The 12,296-nt window shown below is 36.0% G+C and overlaps 1 protein-coding gene across 4 annotated transcripts in view; it reads left to right on the top strand.

The window, feature by feature from the left end:
* LOC105488939 (N-glycanase 1) overlaps positions 1-12,296 on the top strand; it is a 69,277-nt gene that overhangs the window by 42,612 nt on the left and 14,369 nt on the right. For all 4 annotated transcript variants that reach the window (XM_024795093.2, XM_071090806.1, XM_071090808.1 and 1 more), the window contains exons 5-8: positions 5,188-5,410; positions 7,560-7,681; positions 8,877-9,022; positions 11,034-11,144. In XM_024795093.2, the coding sequence (XP_024650861.2) occupies positions 5,188-5,410; positions 7,560-7,681; positions 8,877-9,022; positions 11,034-11,144 (602 nt within the window). The remainder of the gene's footprint in view (positions 1-5,187; positions 5,411-7,559; positions 7,682-8,876; positions 9,023-11,033; positions 11,145-12,296) is intronic.

Genomic DNA, 12,296 nt, shown 5'->3' on the forward strand with positions numbered 1-12,296 from the left:
GAGTAAAATGACTGGTGGCTGAGATATTATTTTCTCATGTAAGAAATTATGGAGGTAGTCTGGTGCTAATGGTGAGCTATCATCAAAGACCTAGGTGCCTTCTGTCTTTCAGCTCAGACGTACATGTTTTCCATCCTTCACATCACCTTGTAGTCCAAAATGGCTGCGGCAGCTCCAGCCATTACATTTCCAGACCAAACATCAGGAAGAAGAAATGGAGAAAAAGCGTAAAGGTTTTATCTCTAATTTGAGCTCCTTCTCTTGAAGTTATCTTCTTGGAGTCACGTGAAGTTTAGTCATTTAGCCACACTTAGTCGCAAGGGAAGTTGGGATCTGTAGTTTTTTAGCTGGTGCATTGTCATCCCTCCAAAACTGAAATTCTACAAATGAGGACGAAGTGGCAAGTGAAGATTATATGGCCACCATCAGTCTCTGCCCCAGTGAGTGAATGGCACTGAGATGATGATGAAGCCCCCGCTGGCCAAGTTGGTGATTTTCTTTCATTAGTGCAGTGGACTGTTTTTTCCTTTCCAGACAAAATCATATTCTGGGTCTATGGACTGGGGAAAGTGTTTTGGTTTGATGCAGAAGTGGGGACCTTGTGACACTGCCAAATGAGATAGAGAAGCATGGTTTGATAGCTCTGGCCTGGTAGACTGAAGGTTTGTCATGATTGCATGTTTCAGATACAGGTGAAACACCTTTCTGGAGGAGGAACCTAGTTTTGAAAAGTGGTAACAAAATGTGTCTTGGCCTACTAAATTGCATATGAAGATATGAGATGGAGAACATGGATGAGGCTACCTCTACTGATGTTTTTACCCATTTTCTCATTCTCTTGTACATTGAAGGGGTTTTCAGAGAATGGAGTTGGGGCCTAAACTTGTTGATTTTATTTTGTCACTGATAAGTTACTAGAAATCTACATTTATATGGTATTTTTGAAGATGGTAACTTTAGAAATTTGAAGTCTTAATTTTTGAAGTAAACCCAACATTGTCTTCACAGAATTTAGCATCTAAATCAGGCTTCCCTTATCTCTGAAATTTCTGAGCTTTCATCATACAGGAATCTACTTTTATTTTTTCTGAGCCCCTAGTTAAGGATATTGCTTAAATGAGGAACATTGACCCTTAATTGGGTGTTACTGTTTGGTAGTCGTACTTTCAGCTGGAGACGTGCTGATTTATACCTGGAGTATGTAACAGAAGTACAAATACGCTGTTATCCTTTCCTTCTTGGTCTTGATAATGACTAGTGAACAATTGCAATTCTAAGTAATATTTTGAGGCATGTTTGTTCAGTCCCTTCATCATTCAAGTATTTATTAAGCATCTAGTGTATAGCAAGCAGAACACTAAGTGTTGGAGATATAGCAGTGAACAAAACTAAGTACCTACCATTATGGGAACACAACACACACACACACACACACACACTAGTGAAAAGTGCTAGGAAGACCAGCGGGAGAACAGAGAGTGAGTGATGATTAGTAAGATGCTGTTTGATACAAGATTTTCAGGGATGGCTTCTCTAAAAAGCAATGATTTCCCTTTTAGGTAGAAGGCATGAGCAGCTGCAAAGGAGTGAGGTTGGCAAGTTTAAGAGATGGCAGGGAGAGCATGGTGGCTATAGCCAGTGAACAAGACAGGAGGAGATAGGGTTTGAGGTCAGAGAGGTAAGAGGGTATTTACATTTCCTGGGGCTACTATAACAAATTACCACAAACTTGGTGAAATAAAAAGAAATGCATTCTTACAGTTCCAGAAGGCAGAAATCCAAAATCATTGTCACAGAGAGAAATCAAAGTATCCCCAGAGCCATGCTCCTTTTGGAGGGGAGAATCTGTTCTTTGCTTCTTTCAGCTTTTGGTTGCTGCTGGCAGTCCTTGGTTTGTGGCTGCAACAGTTCGGTCTTAAGGCCAGCATCTTCAAATCTCTCTCTGTCCCATCTTCACATTGCCTTCTCTGTGTGTAAAATCTCCGTTTACTTGCTTCTTATGAGGTTACTTGTGATTGGATTTATCCACATATTCCAGGATAATCTCCCCATCTAAAGATCCTTAACTTTATAACATCTGCAAAGACCTTTCTCTTTTTTTGCCACATAAGGTAACTACATTCATAGGCTACAGTGATTAGGACATGGATATCCTCTGAGGGCCATTTTTTAGCCTACTACAGGGGGCCAGCTGAAAGAACAAGAGTTGGGACTTTGAATTTTATTCTGAATGAGATGGAAACCCATTGGAGGGTTTTTTAAGTCATATAATCTGGCCCGTACTTTAAAAAAGATGACCCTAGCTGCTGCATGGTAGGCACTAGACCGAGAAGGAGAATGACAGTCCTCTGTTTCTAAAACTTTGTTTTTAATGTAACTAATTCATGAATATCTTCCTGTTGGAAAGCTTTCATATTATATGGGAAACTCCAAACTCTCCCTGCCATTCAGTTCTGTTCCTTTTCATGTCTTGTCCTGGGTATTTATACCTGTAAATAATTATCTATAAAAATAGTTTAAGTTGTGTGGGGTTTATGTAAAATTTATCATCTCATCTATTCAGCTCCTTGGTGTTTTTCATTTACAAATATGTATTGGACAGCCTTTTCACTCCATAGTGTTTGATTGTACATATACTATTATTTATACAATTCCCTATTGATGGACAAAGAGGTTGTTTCCATTTTCTCTGTTCTAAATGCCACCACAGTGGAGAGTCTTGTAAAATATCTTTTGACACACATGCACAAGTGTTTCTCTTGGATGGATACTGAAATGTCAAGTGCGTGTAATACTTTTATACTATAATGGATCCTGCCAAATTGCCTTCCAATTTATACTAGAAGTGTCTAAGAATATTTGTTTCCACTTAATGAAAGTATTGAATTTCTTTTATGGACTTTGTGAATTTTTCTAATGGGTTTCTTAATGTTCTTACTGATTTATAGAAGTTTTTTATGTATTTAGAAATTTTTTTTTTTGAGATATCGCCCAGGTTGGAGTGCAGTGGCGTGATCTCAGCTCACTGCAGCCTCTGCCTCCCAGGTTCAAGTGATTCTCCTGCCTCAGCCTCCTGAGTAGCTGGGAGTACAGGCACCTGCCACCACGACCAGCTTTTGTGTGTGTGTGTGTGTGTGTGTGTGTGTGTTTTTAGTAGAGGTGGGGTTTCACCACGTTGGGCAAGCTGTTCTCCAACTCCTGACTTCAGGTGATCTGCCTGCCTCAGCCTCCCAAAGTGCTGGGATTACAGGCACAAGCCACCGTGCCCGGCCAGAAATTTATATTTTCTTTGTTAGACATGTTATAATTTTTTCCTCCCAGGGTTCTTTAGTATAGCTTTTGAAATTCAAAAGTTTTTATTTTTAACATAAGAAAAATTTTTTTTATTATTGATTTAATGGTTTGTATCTTGCTTAAGACCTTCCCTAACCCAAAGTCATAAACATAAACACATTCACCTATAAACTTCTATTTTTACTTTTATAGTATTCTGGAGAAGGAGTTTTTTTTTTTTTTTTAATGAACTATAGTAGGGATCTGATACTTAGATAGCTGTTTGTCCAAATATCATTTATTGAAACAGTCCATCCTGTTAAAGCTGCTTTAAAATGCTAACTTTATTAAATACTGTGCATTTGCTTAGAAATCTGTCTTTCAGGACTCTTGTTTCATTGATCTGTTTGTTTATTCCTCACTAATATCACAATGTTTCAATTATTAGAGTTTTGTAATATGTCTTGATACACTGTAGGCAGATTTACCTCATGATTCTTATTCAAAGTTGTGTGGGTTTTTTTGTGCATTTTCTCTTTCACATGAGATTTTGTAGTTAGCTTGTCAATTTTTTTTTTTTTTTTTAATGAGACAGAGTTTCGCTCTGTCACTCAGGCTGGAGTGCAGTGGCACAATCTTGGCTCACTGCAACCTCTGCATCCCAGGTTCAGGTGATTCTCCTGCCTCAGCCTCCCGAGTAGCTGGGATTACAGGCGCCTACCACCACACCCAGAAAATTTTTGTAGTTTTTAGCAGAGACAAAAGTTTCACCTTGCTGGCCAGGCTAGTCTTGAACTCCTGATCTCAGATGATCCGCCTGTTTTGGCCTTCCAAAGTGCTGGGATTAGAGGTGTGAGCCACCACGCCTGGCTAGCTTGTCAAATTTTATGAAAAAATATTGTATAATTTTATTTGGGATTGTATTAAATTATAGATTAATTTGTGGAAGGTTAACAACTTTAGAAATATTGAGTTTTCCCTCCAGGAACATTAATATTTCTGACCTTTTTACATTCTCTGTAGTTTTTTTTTTTTCTCTGTAGTTTTTTATTTTGAAACACATCAAACTTAAATACAAGCACAAAGTATAATGTATCATACACCTATGACCAACATCAAGCTTTTTTAGATTTCTATGCTATATATATCCTTCATATTTATGTTTTATCACTCTATCTTAATCATAAAACATTAAAGATAGAGATGAGAACCCCCATATATGTTTTTAAGATTGATTTTCCCTCTCCTTCCCTTCTTGCCAGAGTTACCATGGTCTTGAATATGATCAAGAGAGATCTGTTTATGGAAAAGTGGGTATAATATTATCTGTCATAATATTAGGATTGTTATATATACTAGAGATATGGTTGTGTTTTTATGTGTTTGGGGATGAGTATCCATAGATGGATTATATTGTACAGTTGAAGCCCTAATAGAAAGGTTAATAATTAGGATGATTTTTTAAATGTCTGGAATTCTGCGATTTCTGCCTTTTGTGATTGTTTAATGTTTACTTGTGTATATACCTGACAACAAATTTAATGTATCCCATTTTTAAATGTTTTTAAAAATCAAATTTATTTTTCTACCTCCCTTGTACTTCAGGATCAATTCCTAACTGACTGTAGTTCCCTAAGAGGTCATTGTGTTTAGCTCACTTGCTAATGCATAATGTCAGTTAGAGGATATAAAATGGTAAATGTTCTACTGTTTTTAATGTGCAGTTATACATGTCATTGTATTTCAGCCTAGTGCATAATAAATGACAGTTTCTTCTTGTCTCTTATTAGTGAAAACCTTTAAAATCATCTTACGTTTTCATATTTTTCAGGTTCATATTTGAGAATAAATATGTGTGGGTATTTTAAATTTTGCCAGCTTTAGCTCTTACTTGGTTCTCCCTTAATTTCTCAGGTACTAATATAAGTGATGAGGATTTTCTTTTGCTGGAGCTTTTGCACTGGTTTAAGGAAGAATTTTTTCACTGGGTGAATAACATTTTGTGCAGCAAATGTGGTGGACAGACTAGGTCTAGAGATAGATCATTACTACCCAATGACGATGAGCTGAAGTGGGGCGCAAAGAAAGTGGAAGATCATTACTGTGATGCCTGCCAGTTCAGCAATCGATTCCCAAGGTGGGTGCCCAGGACAGTAAAGTCAGAATAATCTCTTAATGAAATAGTTAGAAGAGAGTTTTTACTAAATGAACTTTTTAATATTTATTTTAATTATCAGAAACGTATTCCTCTGAAACACAGGTGAGCAAACTGGCTGGCAGGCTAAATCCAGCCGACATCCTGTTTTTGTCAGTAAAGTTATATTAGAAGATAACCATGCTGATTCATATACTTGTGGTCTGTTTTTATGCTGGAACAGCAGAGTTGAATAATGGTGACAGAAATGATATGACCCACAAAGTCTGAAATATTCACCATCTGTCTTGTATAGGAAATTAGTTGACTCTTGTTCTAAAGTATAACTTGAGTATAGTCATGTTTAATGCTATATATCTTGTATTACTTTTTTAATTCCTAATTTTTAACTGTCTGGTAACTAACAATACTGATAATAATAATGCTGAAGTATACTTTAACCTTCCATATTATCATCGGATGATTATTTTAAACACATAATTGTATTTACTCTCACAATAATCAGCATTATTATTATTATCAGTATTATTAGCAGAAGTTTGTTTTAGTTAGGTGCTTCCCCTGCCCAACCTAACCTACTCCTCATATCTCTTAATTTTAAACTAAGGACATTTTAAATTTTAAATTTGCATTCTTTCATTTATAAGCCTGTTTTCAGATTTTCTGAATTGGCGATGCTTATAAAGTTTGGTTGTATTATCAGTCAAGAAAACATACCACGTCTTAAAAATATCTAATTTTTTTAGCTCAGGACATAGTTTCTAATCATGTGCTCGTTTCAATCTCTAGCTGTTCTCTATATGAGGAGGCTGAGGCAGGAGGATTGCTTGAACCTGGGAGGCAGAGGTTGCAGTGATCTGAGATTGTGCCACTGCGCTCCAGTCTGGGCAAAAGAGTGAGACTTCATCAAAAAAAAAAAAAAAAAGAAAAGAAAAAAGTTATTTAATTACCTAAGTTCTGAATTCATTTATTTAGCTTAAGAAATGTTTCATTAAGCATTTGCTTAACAGACTTGTCATCGCAGAGCCCATTCATTTATGCCACTGTTTCCTTTCCTTCCAAAGCACATCGCTGACCTCGCTGCTCAGCTGCAGCACTTTTCCTGGTCAGCTCGATCAGTTCAAAACCCATCTCAACACAAAATGCAAAATTTAGTGTTCTCGAATTGTCTGGTAATTTTATAATTGGAGTAACTTCTGAAAAGAATGTTACAAATAGATCCCAAAAAACAACTTCTAAATTAGCAGGCACCTTTAAATACTTCAAAAGAGTAAAATTTTAATCAAAATGATTATTAGAAAGAAAGATAATATTTTAGATAAAATTGAATTTAAGCTAAAATTTTTGTTGAGTAATTTGTTAAAGTTGTTTACCTTTTAAATATAGTGAGCTAGTTATACCAGTTTGCTTGTCCAAATCTTACGTTATTCAAAACACAGGTCAAATAAAAGCTCTCCTCCCCAGCCACTTTCTGACTTGTTGTATTTTTTGATCACTAACCTGACCTGTTGTATTGTTTGATCACATTCTGCCATATATTAAACACTAAATCTGACCTGTTGCATTGTTTGATCACATTCTGCCATATATTAAAATTATTTGTGTTCATTCCTTTCCTCAGGATTGTAAACACCTTGAAAGCAGTACTACTGTTTATTTTTCACCAAAGATTCTAACATTGTGCCTCATATATCCTAGATTCCTAAAGCAATATTTAAAAACAAATTAAAGACTGGGCGCAGTGGCTCACGCCTATAATCTCAGCACTTTGGGAGACTGAGGCAGGCGGGGTGGATCATGAGGTCAGGAGATCGAGACCATCCTGGCTAACACGTTGAAACCCTGTCTCTATTAAAAATACGAACAAAATTAGCCAGACCTGGTGGCACGTGCCTATAGTCCCAGGTACTGTGGAGGCTGAGGCAGGAGAATCACTTGAACCCGGAAGGCAGAGGTTGCAGTGAGCTGAGATCACGCCACTGCACTCCAACCTGGATGACAGAGTGAGACTCCATCTCAAAAAAAACAAAAAAAAATTAAGAAACGTTTCTGTTTAGCATAGAGGTAATGTAAATTATCTTTAAAATCTTGATTTTGATAATCAAAGTTTTTTTTTTTCTTTTTAAACCAGATATAATAACCCTGAGAAACTTTTGGAAACAAGATGTGGACGGTGTGGCGAGTGGGCCAATTGTTTTACACTGTGCTGTCGAGCTTTAGGATTTGAAGCTCGCTATGTTTGGGATTACACAGGTACAGAATGTGGAATGAGCAGAGGGTAGTAGGGCTTTGCAGGCTTACAGGTTTGGGTTTACATTCTGAGCCCAGCATTCTCTGTTACTTTTTGGCCTTGTCAGTCTGACCTTCCATTTGCCTTGTGTAAAACAGTAATAATACCAACCTTCCAGGTTTTTTGAAGGGATCACAAGAGTTTTGTAAAACACCTAGCGTTGTGCCTGGTGCTTTGCACTATAAATATTCTTTTTTTCCCCTTTATTTTATTTTTATTGATGCATAATGGATATACATATTTGGGGACTACTTGTAATAATTTAATGCATTTATATAAATTCCACAGAGCAAATCAGTATTATTGGGATATCTGTGATCTTAAATATTTGTCTTTATGCTGGAAACATTTGAATTACTCTCTCCTCTCATATGAAATATGCAGTAGACTATTGTAAACTGTAACCACCCTATTGATCTATCAAACACTAGGTATTATTTCTTTTATTAGCAATTTACCATGGCATTTATAGTGATGCTATTTATATATGGATAAAAACATTTAATAATGTGCCATAGAAATCTTCATTGCTATAGGGATTACTATAAAAGATTTAGTAAACTGTAAACTTAAATCGCAGTATACAGAAATAATAAAATAAAAGTCATGTGATATTTGTGTTGTCCCTATTTAGAAATGACTTGGTGGTCTACATGTTAAAAAGTTGTTTTCCTTGTGTTTCCATTTTCTAAAGAATTAAATGAAACCTTCCGTTAATAGTTAGTGTTCTCTTAAAATCAAATATAAAGCATATATTGACCAGAGATTCTATTAGGCTTCCTGCTGGTTCTGGGTCTTAACGTCCAGCGAGAGAGACTGTAGTTTCAAAAGTGGTATTAACTCCTTCATGATGGTAAAATCGGAATGATACTTTTTATGCTGCTGTTTAATATGTCTACCTTCTTAAGAGATAAAGCGCGCAGTAAGCCTAAAACTGACTACATTAAAGGAGATTGGAAAAACATTTTTAAGATTTCAAAGAGACAGAAATTAATACAGGTATTCTAAAATCCTGTGTGCCACAAAATGCACTTATTAACTAAAATTCAGAATATTACACATTACTTTATGATTCTTAGGGGTTTGTGTATAGTTATTAGAAGTCATTCTGATTTCATTGTCTTTTTTCCATTGTTCTCTTTTCTCTTACTTGAGTAGACCATGTCTGGACAGAAGTCTATTCTCCTTCTCAGCAGCGGTGGCTACACTGTGATGCATGTGAAGATGTCTGTGACAAGCCACTTCTTTATGAAATAGGATGGGGCAAGAAGCTTTCCTACGTCATAGCATTTTCAAAAGATGAGGTAGGGCATAAAAGAAAAAAACTTTTTTCCAAAAATAAAATACAGTTTTTTCTTTTTTGACAGTTTTATGAATGTAAAATTAACATACGATAACCTGCATATATTTAAATTGTACAGTTTGATAAGTTTTATTTGTATACACTGAAATCACCACTGTAAATCAGTATTCATTGTATGGATGTGCCATAGTTTACCATTTAACCTGTTGATGGCTATTTGGGTAGTTCCCAGTTTTTTTCACAATTTCAAACTAAGCTGCCATGAACAGTCAGTCACACAAGTCTTTATACGGGCATATGCTGCCTTTTCTCTTTGCTTAATGCCTACGAGTAGAATGGCTGCATTATATGGTAGATATACATATAACTTTTTAAGAAACCACTAAACTGTTTTCCAACGTGATTGTGCCATCCACAGCAGTATGTGAGGGTTTCCGGTTCCTCCGTGTCCTTGCTAACATTTAGTATGATCTGACTTTTTAATTTTATCCCCTTTAATAGGTGTGTAGTGGCATTTCATTATGGTTTTTATTTGTACTTCCCTAACGACAAATAATATTGAGCATCTTTTTTACGTGTTTGCTTACCATCCATATGTCCCCTTATTTTTTTTTTTAATTGGGTATTGTTTTTTCTTACTGTTGGGTTTTGAGAGTTCTTTATATAATCTTACATAAGTCCATTATCAGATATGTGCTTTGCAAAGATTTTTCTCCCTATCTGTAGTTTGTCTTTTCATACTCTTAATAACTTTTGAAGAGAAGAAACTGGTGTTCAGTTTACTAATTTGTTGTTTTATGGATTGTGCCTTTTGATGTTATATTTAAGAAATTTTGCCTAGCCGTTGGTCACAATGATTTTCTCCTATGTTATGTCTTAGAAGTTTTATATTTTTAGTTTTACACTTAGATCTGTGATCCATTTTGAGTTAATTTTTTTATAGGATCTAAGGTATGAAGGGTTTTTTTTACATATGGATAATGAATTGTTCTAGTACCATTTACTGAAAAGATTATTTTTTCTCCATTGAATTGTCTTTCCACTTGTATTAAAAATCAGTTCTATAATATAAATTTAATATAATAAAAATGGATAAAATTTTTATTTATTGAATTTTGTGAAATCAGCTTTGCAGATACATTTTAAAAAGGTAATGTTTTGAAATTTTCACTTTTTTATCATAGCATTTCTGGTTAAACTATCAACTGTTTAGGAATGAATAAGTGACGAATTCAGTTTATTTTACAGACTTTTAAAGTTTTATTTTATTTTATTTTAATTTTTCGAGACAGAGTCTCACCCTGTTGCCCAGACTGGAGTGCACTTACACAATCCCGGCTCACTGCAACCTCTGCCTCCCAGGTTCAAGCGATTCTCCTGCCTCAGCTTCCTGAGTAACTAGGATTACAAGCACGTGCCACCATACTTGGCTAATATTTTTTTGTATTTTTTTTTTAGTAGAGATGTGGTTTCACCATGTTGGCCAGGCTGGTCTCAAACTCCTGACCTCAAGTGATCTGCTCACTGCAGCCTCCCAAAGTGCTGAGATTACTGCACCTGGCCCCATGGCTTTTAAATTTTAAACAAAGGATAGTATTCTAAAAATTGCATTTAAGGCTGGGCATGGTGGCTCATGCCTATAATCCCAGCACTTTGGGAGGCCAAGGTAGGTGGATCACCTGAGGTCAGGAGTTTGAGACCAGCCTGGCCAACATGGTGAAACCCTGTCTCTACTTAAAACAATACGAAAATTAGCTGGACGTGATAGTACATGCCTGTAGTCCCAGCTACTCGGGACGCTGAGATACTAGAATCACTTGACCCTGGGAAGTGAGACTACAGTGAGCTGAGATCACGCCACTGCACTCTAGCCTGGACAACAGAGCGAGACTTCCAGAAAAAAAAAAAAAAAAAAAAAAGCATTTAAAAATTACATACATTTTAGGTATCTAGTAAATAAAGGTCGATGGTTGTAATCTTGTTAATTATTTGTAGTCTGTTATTTCTTTCAGGTAGTTGATGTTACTTGGCGATATTCCTGTAAACATGAAGAGGTGATTGCCAGAAGAACTAAGGTTAAAGAAGCATTACTTCGAGAAACTATTAATGGGCTTAATAAGCAGGTATGTGGTGGCTATCTTTTTTGAAAGAACAGTTGACATTTTTTATGTAATCAAGAATAGCCATTTATTAGCCTATTGAAATTCTTAAAGTAGTAGCATTGTTTCATAAGCAAGAATATTTTAATCTGTCTTTCTGTTCATTGAAAATTTTGAGGACTCTTTTTAAATATTACGAGTTTTGGATTAAACTGTCTCATCTCAAAGTTCTATGAAACAAAATTTCAGTGTTGGTAGTACCTGACAAAAAGTGTGTTGTCTTATTTATCAATGTAACTGTGCTTTGGATATGACACAGACTCATATTTATGTAGTATGTGTGTACATACACACACACACACGCACAAACACACACACACACACGTCCATGTGAGGACATTTCTGAAGCAAGGCACAGGAAATTATTAACAATGACTACTTCCGAGGAGAGGAACTGGGGTTCCAAGATGAAAGGTTCAATTTTTATTTTATACCCCATGGATAGTATTGAAAAATTTAACTCTATACATGTGGGGTTTTTTCATAAATTAAAAAATAAGCAATGAATTTTGCTGTAGCAGGCAGTCAGAACAGAGCAGAGCACATTAATCCAATCAGTGATTATGATTCCAGGTGAGGTTTCAGTCTATTTTGAATCTGCACTTACGCCTAATGTGTAGCCCTTCAGAGATCTCTACCTGAAAACCTGGAGTATTTGCTAGACCCCCTTGCTGTAGAAGACTCTGACCCTCAGTTTATTTTTACCCCAGCACTGTGATTCTGCTAAAAATTCTGGTTTGATTTCCAGCACTTTAGTCACTATTTTGTCCTTGGCTTCTCAGACTGTTCTCATGCCACTTAATAATTGACAAATGACTGGAAGGGAAAAGGGTGCAGTATGTGCCCTTCACCTGAATTCTTTTCTTCTCTTGGAGTCTTAACTTCTCAAGTTCTGGCTGCCTTTGCAGCTTTCTGTTGCATTCAACAGGTGTTTATATGTGAGTGTTCTGTGTGTGTGTTTCTACTAGCTTTTCTAGCTTTTCTCAGCAAGACATTCTGACACAAGCCAGTCTATCATATCCAGAAACAGAAGTTGCTACCTTCATTATAAATAAATCTAGGACAGTAGAGCTCATGGAGAGTTGGAAATAGGTGTTAAATGATTTCCCAATGTAA

The sequence above is a fragment of the Macaca nemestrina genome, chromosome 2 (assembly GCF_043159975.1).
Source record: "Macaca nemestrina isolate mMacNem1 chromosome 2, mMacNem.hap1, whole genome shotgun sequence".
Lineage (NCBI taxonomy): Eukaryota > Metazoa > Chordata > Mammalia > Primates > Cercopithecidae > Macaca > Macaca nemestrina.